General features: G+C 67.1%; 4 protein-coding genes across 4 annotated transcripts in view; 2 read left to right on the forward strand and 2 right to left on the reverse strand.

Moving 5' to 3' along the window:
• Window positions 1–181: 181 nt before the first annotated feature.
• Window positions 182–4,096, forward strand: AMSG_08972 (uncharacterized protein; the record flags this gene model as incomplete). The annotated part of the gene is made up of 1 exon (XM_013899481.1): window positions 182–4,096. One exon carries the CDS (start codon window positions 182–184, stop codon window positions 4,094–4,096), a length of 3,915 nt encoding a protein of 1,304 aa, XP_013754935.1.
• Window positions 4,097–4,132: 36 nt separating this feature from the next.
• On the reverse strand, window positions 4,133–5,908 carry AMSG_08973 (uncharacterized protein; the record flags this gene model as incomplete). The annotated part of the gene is made up of 3 exons (XM_013899482.1): window positions 4,133–5,422; window positions 5,469–5,726; window positions 5,900–5,908. The coding sequence occupies 3 exons, from the start codon at window positions 5,906–5,908 to the stop codon at window positions 4,133–4,135; spliced, it is 1,557 nt and encodes a 518-aa protein (XP_013754936.1).
• Window positions 5,909–6,498: 590 nt separating this feature from the next.
• AMSG_08974 (ubiquitin carboxyl-terminal hydrolase) lies at window positions 6,499–8,580 on the forward strand (the record flags this gene model as incomplete). Its single annotated transcript, XM_013899483.1, has 2 exons — window positions 6,499–7,669; window positions 7,724–8,580. 2 exons carry the CDS (start codon window positions 6,499–6,501, stop codon window positions 8,578–8,580), a joined length of 2,028 nt encoding a protein of 675 aa, XP_013754937.1.
• Window positions 8,581–8,632: 52 nt separating this feature from the next.
• The window catches only part of AMSG_08975 (uncharacterized protein), a gene marked incomplete at both ends in the record, with an annotated part of 2,013 nt that continues 142 nt past the window's right edge, over window positions 8,633–10,503 (reverse strand). Inside the window, 3 exons of the mRNA XM_013899484.1 lie at window positions 8,633–8,651; window positions 8,683–9,730; window positions 9,797–10,486. Coding sequence (XP_013754938.1) covers window positions 8,633–8,651; window positions 8,683–9,730; window positions 9,797–10,486 — 1,757 coding nt within the window. The remainder of the gene's footprint in view (window positions 8,652–8,682; window positions 9,731–9,796; window positions 10,487–10,503) is intronic.

Below are 10,503 nucleotides of genomic sequence, written 5' to 3' on the forward strand. Positions count from 1 at the left end.
CCCACCCTCACCACCCCCACCACCCCCACCACCCCCACCACCCCCACCACCCTCTCCACCCCCTCCTCCATCCCCACCACCATCCCCACCCCCACCGCCCTCTCCACCGGTCCTGCTCCCAGCTCCAGAACTGGTGGCGGCCATTGCAGACGATCCCGATGCGGGCGACACAGTGGTGAGCATGGGCGATACGCTGACGCTGGTGTTCTCACTCCCGACGTCAACACCATCATTGACGACGTCTGCGTCGCTCAACGCGGCGCTGTCGTGCAAGCCAAGCGCATCGGCGTCGGTCACCACGCTCTCAGCCTGCCTCGGCTCGGTACTGTCGGGCAGCTGGTCCGCAGACGCCACGACGCTGACGATCACGCTGGGCTCCAACGACGCAGCGCTTGCTCCCCAGCCTGGCGCCGCAGAGTTTATCCCTCTTGTGGCCGGCAACATCCGCAACGCGCCGGGTACCTCGCTACCGGCGACTGCAGCGTCACCGGTGCTCTCAGGCTCGTGGGGCGCGAGCTCGGCCGAGCTCGTGTTTTTCTTAGCCGCATCAGGCAGTCGACTCGAAGGCCCGCTGCAGCTGGCCGAGGGCGAGACGGTGGCGTTGCTTGCGCAACTCTCGCTGGTTCCGTCGGCGCCGGTCGACGCAATCCTCTCGGTTGGCGATAACGCGCCCGAGGCGCCGCGTGGCCCGCACTTGGCGCTCTCAACGACCCGCCTCAGCTTCTCTACGGCCAATTGGAATATGTTCCAGACGGTGACGGTCACCGGCGTTGCCGACGTTCACGCCGGCGAGCCGCTGGCCTTGGTCAATCTCATTCGCGAGCGCTTTGAGTCTGCTGACGCCCTGTACGCCTCGCTGCCAGCGGTGAGTCACCGCATCAATGTTGTCGACTCGACCGCGGCCGAGCTAGTACTGGAGCCGCTGGCGGCCCCTCCCGGCACTCCTGTACCGGTACTCGATCCTGACTTCCCGTTGCCAGCCGGGACGCCGCCAGGCACGGCGACGCTCTCGCACGCCGGGCACATGCTCTGCTCGCGGATCTCGCTGGCGTCGTCACCGTGGCGCGCGTCGTCGTCGCCCGGTGCATCGTCGCCGCGAGTGGTCATTGAGCTTACAACAAGCGCACCGTCCGCACTGGTGCTTGTGGCCGACGTGACGCCCGAGGCTCTCCCGCTCCCGCCGCTGTGGATCGACGCGCCGACTGCTGGCCGACTGGGTGGCACTGCGGCGCGCCAGATGACGGTGGTGCTCGGCGCGACCCGCGAGCTGCCGTTTGTTGAGCCGTGGCAGACTGGTGTCCAGTTCTGCCTCGTTGCGCCGGCAGACTCGGGCCTCGCCGCCTCGGGCCTGTACGAGCTCACAGCAAAGGTGTTGACTGTGCAGACCACGGCCGAGGCGTACGGCACAGCGCCGCCGGCACGTGCGCCGCTAGCCGTCGCGGTGGTGGCATGGCCGCATGTGACGACAACGCGCCCGCTGGTGGCGAGCCAAGTCGGCTCCGTCATCACGCTCGTTGGCCGTGGCCTCTCGACCGCGCTCGATGTGAGTGTGGCCGGGCAGCTGGCGCCGCCGGCGGTGGCCAACATGTCAGCGAGTGGCGACATGACGCAGCTGACGCTGCTGACGCCGGGCGTGACAGCTGAGGGCTACCTCGCCATCACGCTCACACACCCACTGACTGGCACCTTTACCAGCTACGACGATCTGTTCTTCACCAACGACTGCCCGTTCGAGGGCCAGTTTGGGCGTGGCCTCGAGTGCAAGTCGTGCCCGGACGGCGCGTTCTGCCCCGGTGGCTACCGGCTCTGGCCGCTCCCGGGCTACTGGACGCCGGCAGAAGACGCCGGCTTTGTGGTCAAGTGCTCGGAGCCGTCTGAGCGGTGTCTGGGCGGGCGGTTTGCGCTCTGCTCGAGTGGGTACGCAGACAAGGCGTGCGCCAACTGCGCACACGGATACTATCGCCTCGGCCCGGCCTGTGTCGCATGCTCCTCGTCGACGGCGGTGTTTGTGACGCTAGTGGCGACCAACGTGGTCTTTTGCGCCCTCTTCATCGCCGCCACCCTTGTCCTCAACGACTCACTGCTCAACAGTGCGACCCAGTTCCTGCTCGGCGTGCTTGTCCTCTACTCGGTGGCCAAGACCAACGCGTCGGCGATGACCGGCTGGCTCGCCGAGCTCTACCAGCTGCTCTCGCTCGTCGCCATGGACTTTCGGTTTGTGCGGCCGGGTTGCCAAGGCCTCCCGGGCTCGTTTGCCGCGCTGTTCTATGGGGCGCTGGCCCTGGCCCTCGGCATGGGCCTCGTCATGCTCGTCCTTCTCACCGCCATGCCGCTCATCTTTCCGGCTAGGACTGCGTTCTATGCCAACCGCCGCATCCGCGCACCCATCATCTATGCATTTATCATGTACGTCACCCTCTCGCAGCTCTTCCTGGAAGCGCTCCACTGCGCTCCGGTCAAGGAGCCGCAGGGAGTGCGCTGGCTCCTGGTCGCCTCACGTGACATCAAGTGCCTCTCCTCCCAGCACATCCCCATCTTTCTGGTGGCCCTGGTCGGTCTCGGGTCCTTCACCCTAGGCCTCCCGGTCTTTACGGGCGTCAAGCTCCGGGCGCTGCGCGTGCTCGGGGCGCTGGCGATAGCGGATAGACTGCGCAAGGTCTCGGAAGCGCACACTGTCCTGGTCCGCCCTTCCGACTTTGCCTCGGCGTCCGGGTCTAGCTCGCTGGCGAGCTCGGCCAGCGGTTCAGGCGCAGCGCAGTTTACGCCGGTAGAGAGCGAGGAAGATGAAGAGCAAGAGGCGGTGGATCGCATGCCGCCGTCCAAGGCGCTTGACGGCCTGAGCGCGACTGCACGGGCACGGTACGGCTTCCTCTTTGAGCAGTACCGAACCGAGACGTACCTATGGTCGCTGGTCCAGCTGAGCCTGCTGCTATGCGTGGCGCTGGCCAACACGCTGCTGCGGTCGTCGCCAGCGGCACAGGCCGGCGTGACTGCCGCGGTCCTGCTGACAACGGCAGCGCTGATGGAAGCTGTCCGCCCGTTCCGCAAAGTGTGGCGGAACCACGCGTCGGCAGCGTTGCTGACCGCGGCGTGTGTGGCGACGCTGCTGGCTTTTGGCGTTGCGACCGGCCCGCTGCGGCGGGCGCGGATGGAGATCTCGCTAGCGGTCCTCGCGCTCCTGGTCATTCTTGTCCTCCTCGGCATGGTGCGACTCATCGGGATGGCGCTTGACTATCGCGACCGCATCCTGCGGACCCGGCCGGCGTCTGTGGGTGTTGCCACGTCGACGCTCCCGATCGCCTCGCACGTCCTCCACGCCGTCTCGCTCGTCAAGTACATGCCGCGCAGCGAGCGCGACGCCGAGTCTTCCAGCTCGCTCGGCGGCGACGACGATGGCGAGGCAAGGACTACCGAGACTGACACGCTGTCGCGGCCGCAGCTGGCCGACTCGCCGGCTTCGGCGTCTCAGGCATCGATGCCGATTGCATCAAGCTCGGTCGTCTTTCTCACCGAGCCCGAGCCTGAGCTCGAGCTCGAGCTCGAGTATGCCTATGCACCTTTAACAAGGTCTGGCTCACGACGGCGCAACCTGGCAACTGCGCAGAACCGCCGGGCGCGGACAAGCGGCAAGTCGCGGAGGCGGCGGCGAACCAGCGGCCGAGTGTCGATGGCTTCGCTGACGCTGCCAGCAGTGACCGAGATCGAGACCGCCGACTTTGGCCCACTCTCGGTCCCGGGCACAGTGGCCCCCTCACGCAGCCCGTCACAGAGCCGAACGCGACTGCACTCCTCGAACGCCAGTCGCGAAGCGGTTGTTGTCTCGCCATCAGAGAGACTGTGGCGTGCGCAGACCCAGGCAGGCGTCAGATCAGGTACCCGCTCGATCGGCAATCTGCGCAGCTCGCAGTCTCGCAAGCGGCGGCGACCGACAATGCGGCGGTCAGCAACAACAGCGAGCAACATCCGGGCGGGGCTCGGCGTCGTCTCAACCTCGGACCTCGCCACCGCCGTTGCTGTTGAGGAGAAGAAGCGCGAGTTTGGCAATGACGCCGGCGACGGCGCGTTTGATAGTAAGCCGCATACTGCTGCGCATTGAAAAAATGCCAGACGGGCAATGAACGTGATGGATGGCCTAGATGCAGCCGCCGCCGCAAGTGGCCACCACGCCGCCACCGCGGGCTTCAGTCACGGCGGCGCAGGAGCAGCGCCGCTCTAGGTCCATGGACGCGAGGTCCATCATGTTGTGAACGACTACAAGCTGGAGGTTGGCGAGGACGGCGTTGGCGGCGTCGGCCTTCGGTCCCGAGTCGGCCGCGAGATAGGAGAGGATGTCCGGGAGCGGGTAGAGCTGGGCAGCTTTGATGGCCTTGCGAATACGGCGCGACATAAAGAGGCCGAGACTCTCGCCGGCCTCGAGCCGGCGTGCCTCGGGAAGGAGGCCGGCGTGGAGCGCCTCGACGTCGACAATGCGCGAGAGCGGAACCGAGTCAAACTGGCCGCCGTTGACAATGACAGAAGCAAAGGCGCAAAAGGGCGAGGGGCGGATGTTGTACCAGCCAAAGCCGAGCGACTTGAGCAGCTGCTCCAGCACAGCAGCGTGCGAGAGCGGGACAAAGTCGTCGACGGCGAGCTCGCCGGCAGTAGCAGCCCCGAGCGCGCGGAGGAGCGGCAGCGGATCAACCGAGCCGCAGCTGGTCGGGCGGGCCTGGACGGTGACTTGGGTCGGCGACCGGAGCTGCGACTCGGGGACCGGGAGCGAGTCGTCGAGGGCGGCGGGCGAGGCCGGCGGCGCCGGCGCGGCGGGCGAGCCCGACTCGGATGGGCCGGCGTCAGACGACGGCGAGAGGACAAGGTGCTCGCGCGCGGGGGGCCGGCGTGGCGAGGCGCGGGCAGGCGACGAGATGTTGCGCTTGGCCCGGGTGAGCCGGCCGACCAGTGCCTTGGGCGCGCGCTCCTGCGAGAGGATGAGCATGCGGGCAAGGCCCGGATGGGCACGGAAGAGGGCAAGAAGGCCGTCAAGGCGCGGGGTCGCCGGCGGCGCATCGACGACAACATGCAGAATGAGCCCGATGTCCGAGATGGTAGAGAGGGTGGCGAGGAGGGCGTCGAGCTCGGCGAGCGCCTGCTGCTCCTTGCCCTTGGCGAGGTAGTGCGAGACGGTCGGGTGGACCCGCGGCCGGAGAAGGACCGAGTCATCGAGGGCAGCAATAGCAGCAAGCCGGTCGTGGGGCCAGCTCGAGGAGCAGTGCCGTAGCGCCGTGGGCGTCGGCGTGCGGCCCGCCGGGTGCAAAGAGGGCGGCGACGGCGGCGGCGGCGTCGTTGAGCGGGCGGACGCGCGAGGCGCCCAGCGCGCGCAGCTTGAGCACGACCGACCGCCCGCCAGGAACCTCGGCCATGAGGCGGGCAACGCCCGCGGCGAGGTCTGCGTGCGGCAGGACGTCACCGCCCGGGTGGGTAAGCAGGTGCACGTCGAGGGTGAGCGGCGCCGCCGCCCGGGAGCCCGCGGGCGAGAGCAGCGCGTCGAGGTCCTCCACGTCGACCGTTGGCTTGGCCAACACCGCCCGCGGGACGGCTGCCGTGGCCGACGCCATGATCCGCCGGAAAAAGCCTGCGTCCGAGCATACGAGCGTCTCCAGCGCACCGTGGCTCGGACACACCGCCGTGAGGTAGACCTTGCCCGACGCCCGCGCCTCAACCGCCGCGTGGAGCCAGACCAGCCCCCGCCGCTCGACGAGCGTGCAGAACGGGCAACATGTTGCTGTGCGGTAGAGGATGGTGGGGTGGGAAGGGGGGGTGGAGGCCATGGGCGCGGGGGGAGGGGGGGGGGGGGGGGAGGGTGAGGTGTGATTGGGCAGGGATCGGCTGAGAGGGGGGGGGGGCCATGGTGCGTCCTCAAGACCGACGCCATGACCATCGGATGGGCCGTCACGGCGTCCTGACCATCGGACGGCCTGATAGCAAACACTCTAGGATTGTTCTGTGAACGCAGAAGTATCCCAAGAACGTTAATACCTACGAGCAGACTCAGAACGTTCTCAGGAGCGATCGTAGAGCGGAGACTTCAAGACGCGATGGGCGGCAGGAACCGCGCGTCTGGTACAAACTCAAACTATATATTTATATATTTATATATTTGTAAAATTATCAATGTATGTTTGAAAAGGCAATATTTGTATATTGATACGCAAACACAGTGTAATATATATATAATCATTAAATTTGGCAGATTTGGTGCAATTTTATCTGGTTTTTAAAAGCATTGGAGACACATACCCCGACCCGACACGTTCCGATCCCTTACGCTCGCCACACCGGCTCCTCAACACCGCTTTGTCGCTGCACAGGTAGTACTTTGTCTGAGCAACAATGCAAGCTGTTTGATACTCTTTTGGCTCGCCTACATCGCGAGTTAGCCGCATGTTCCCTCCCCTCCCTCCCAAATCGTCGACTCGCCCCTCTCGCAGACACGGGGCTGGCCCACACACACACTTGACCCGCATGGCGACCCAGGCCCAGGCCGGCCGAAGCTGCCTCCACCTGGCCAAGGGCAACCCTAACAAGGTCCGCCGCCGGCTACCAGCCACGCTTGCCTGCGACGCACTGCAGTGCTCGGCCGACGCCGAGTGCCAGCTCTGGCTCTGCCTCACCTGCGGGTTCACCGGATGCGGCCGCGCCGCGCCCGAGGCCCACGCCATGCGCCACGCAATAGAGCCTGATGCGCCCGGCCACTGTGCGTCGTTCACCCCGTCCGATGCTGACCTCGCCTCTGCTCCACACCCGCTCGTCATGCGCGCCTCCGACGGCTCGCTCTGGTGCTACGTCTGCGACACTGACCCGCCGCTGCCGACGCCCGATGCGCGCCCCGCCAAGCTCTCCTCCCGCGCTGCCTCGCGCTACGTTGCCCTCGCTGCCGCTGCTGCCGCCGCTGCGCCATCGCCACCGCCACCACCGCAGCATCTGCCCGCGCTCGCCAGTTCTGGGCTTGCTCCACCCCGCAGCGGCGCAGCAGCTGTGGCGGCAGCCCTGCCGGACGAGGCCGCACTGATCGCGGCCCTTCCGGCCTCTGTCGCCGGGCTGCGCAACCTCGGCAACACGTGCTTCTTCAACTCGGTCCTTCAGGCTCTCTCGGTCACGCCCGAGCTTCGTTACATCCTCGCTGCCTCACACTACACCCCGCCCGGCAAGCTCGCCAAGCTCCTGGCTAGCCTCTTTGCCGCCTGGCCGGGTGTCTCGCGCCGTGCCCACTCACCTCGCTCGCTCTTTGCCGCCCTTGCGCGCCAGGTCCCGCGTTTTCGCGGCTACCGCCAGCAGGACGCCCACGAGCTGCTCCGCGTCCTGCTCGGCGGCATCCAGGCCGAAGAGGCTGCGGCGTCGCGGCGTCCAGTTCTCACCGCCTCGGCAGTCTTTGCTGGCGAGCTCGTCTCCACCATCGTGTGCTCCGTGTGCGGCACACCGTCGCGGACACCCGAGCCTTTTCTTGACCTCTCGCTTTCGCTCACTGCGCCACTCGCTCCAAAGCCTGTGCGCTTGCGGCAGCGATCGCGGCCCTCGGCGCCCACCAAGCCCTCCGCTGCCGCCGCCAAGCCGGCCTGGCTCTACTCGGGCCCGTCGCGGTCGTCAACAGCGTCACCTGCTCGCTCGCAGCGCTCTCGCTTCCGCGGCAGCTGCTGTGCCTCGTCCGGCGCGTCGCCACCCCCGCCGTCACCAGCTCGACACACCGCAGTACGCGATCGCTATCCGGATCTGAACTCGCCCGCCTTTGCTGCGGCCGTAGCCGCCGCCGCCGCCGCCAACGAGCCGCCGCCGCTGCGCGAGCAGCCTGTCCTCTCAACGCGGCCGGCCTCGCTCCAGCTCGACCACACGCTTCAGGCCTTTGCCCAAATCGAGACGCTCGATGGTGACAACAGCTACGGCTGCGAGGCATGCACCAAGATGTATATCGAGAGCTGCGGCGTCGGCGGGTCGCGAGTCGTCCCGGACCCGCTCACCAGCCCACTCATCAAGCGCCCGGCCGCCAAGCAGTATCTCATCCGCTCGCTCCCGCCAGTCCTCACCCTCCACCTCAAACGGTTCCAGCAGACGAGCTACGGCCTGCGCAAGCTCAGTACACGGCTCAGTTTTCCACTCGATCTCGACCTCGAGCCGTATGTCGAAAGCCCGCCGGCGTCGACGACCTCGGACATGTCAGCATCGTCATCGTGCGCAGCATCGTCGTCGTCATCAACCTCGTCATCATCGGCGTCGTCGTATGAGACGTCGTCGTCGTTCACCTCCCCGGCCCCGCCGCACATCCTGCCAGCCAAGCCCTTCGACTCGTTTGTCTCGTCCGACGCCTACGAATACTACTCGTCGTACTCGGACCAGGGCGAGACGGCATCGGCCTTCTTGTACACACTGTTTGCGGTCACCGTACACTCGGGCGGCCTTGGCGGTGGACACTACATTGCATACGTCAAGCTCGCGCTGCCTCGTGGCGGGCATCAGTGGTACCACTGCTCCGACTCCTCTGTCCGCCCCGTCGACGTCCGCGCTGTGCTCTCAGCCGAGGCATACATGCTCTTTTATCGCCGCGCCGACTAGGCTCCGCGCGCCTGGTCCGCCGCAGGCACAGGCGCCAGCGCCGCTGCCACCATCACCTCCAGTGCCGGCCACTCGGGGCCCGGCCGCCGGGTGGCGCACAACGCAAGGCCCGAAATCTGCGTCCCAAGCTTGGCAAGAAGCTCGTTGCCGCCGCTCCCGCATGTCCGTCGGTCGTGGAGCACCCGCAGGAGCCGCGCAAAGTACACACAGAACACATACAGCGAGTCTGGGTTGTCCGGCCGCGGCGCGTGCGGAATGAGCTCGTCGAGCGTGTTGGTGACCAGCACCAGTGCGCCGGCACGGGTCGAGCACGCTGCATCAACCAGTCGCTCGAGCCCGAGCGCAAAGTACAGGCCGGCGCCCTCCAGGTTGCGCGGGCCAATGTTGCCCAGCTCGAGCGCAGGCTGCCACTCAGACGCCGGCGTCGCCAGCCGGGCGGCCACCAGTTGGCTGGCCACATCGCGGAGCCGGACCGAGGTCTCCGGGCCGAGGCCGGCGTCGGGCCAGCAGGCCTGGAACAGCCGCTCCAGGAGCTTGAGCCACGTCTGCCGCGCCATCATGTTGGCATCCGAGCCAGTGCCAGCCCGCGAGAGGGTGAGAAGCGCCTTGCGAAGGACGAGGAGGACCACCAGTGCCACCACGTCGGTCGACGGCGACGCTACAGCCTCGGGGAGGCTGCCAGCAACTTGGCCCACGCCTGGGCACGCCAGCAGCAGCATCGCCAGAAGCTTGGTCCGGTACGCAAGCGTCTCGCGCTCATTGTGAGACCGATGATCCGGGAACGCCGTCAGCATGTCCAACACAAAGACAGAGCCCTCTGGCCGCGCCCCGCGCCCCGCAAAGTACCGCCCTAGCCAGAGCATGGTCTTGACCGCTACCGGGTCGTTGTCGTCCACGCCCACCATCTTGCGCTTGAGCTTGCGAACCACAACCGCCACCTCGTCATCCGCGTGGCCCTCCACAAACGCCGTCACCGCCGCGTCGTACTTGCTCAACACCGCTGCAACCTCGTTGGCCTCCGAGTCGACCATCGCCACCAGCGGAAGCTTCTCCATGCCAGACCACAGATTGTTGAGCTCGTGCATCATCCGTGCCTCGCGTTCGTTCCGCCGCGCCATCTCGGGCACCGGCTGGCCACTCTCACTCGCACCTGCCCGCCGTCCGCGCCGCGACGTGCGCACAGCGCGCAACGCCCTCAGCTCCTGGCCTCCTTGACCCCCACACTCTCTGGCCTTGGCCGACTTGACAGCCTTGGGCGCCCTGGCCTTGACCCGTGCCTTGGCCGCAGCGCGCACCGGCGACTGCGGTGCGCCGCCCGCTGACATCGGCGGCGCCGCCTCCAGAGAACCCGACGCCGTCTCTGGAGAGGCCTTGGTCAGAAGTGGGCGTGCCCGCTTGGCTTCTGGACTCGCCACTGGCGGCTCCGTGCTGTCGTCCTCAGTGCGCTTGCGCTTGCGGTCGTTGGACGGCACGGCTGGCGGCCGAAACGGCAGCTGGGCCACACCTGTCGTGGCTGCAGTCTCTGTGATCGCTGGTCGTACCGATGCGGCAGCAGCAGCAGCAGTGGGGAGTGTTGCCTCTGTGGCGGCAGCCACTGCCACCGACCGCGCGTTTTGTGCTCTGGCGAGCGCGGTGCGGAGCGAGGCGATCTCGGCGTCCTTGCGCGCTGCTTGCGACCGTGCCGACGCCAGCGAGCTGCGGAGCTCTGACACCGAGGACTGCATGCGCGCAATCCGGGCGTTGGCCGCCGCCATGTCCATCTCGACCTCGCGGCGCTCAACCCGCAGCCGGTCCGCCTTGCCCGCCTCTGCGGTGAGCTTCTCGTTGCGCCTCCGTTCGGCGGCAAGATCGACCCGCAGCGCGCGAATCTGCGAGTACAGCTCCCGCAGCGTGGCCGCATGCTCAGCTTTGACCTTGTTGAGC

This window comes from Thecamonas trahens, assembly GCF_000142905.1.
Source record: "Thecamonas trahens ATCC 50062 unplaced genomic scaffold supercont1.44, whole genome shotgun sequence".
NCBI lineage: Eukaryota > Apusomonadida > Apusomonadidae > Thecamonas > Thecamonas trahens.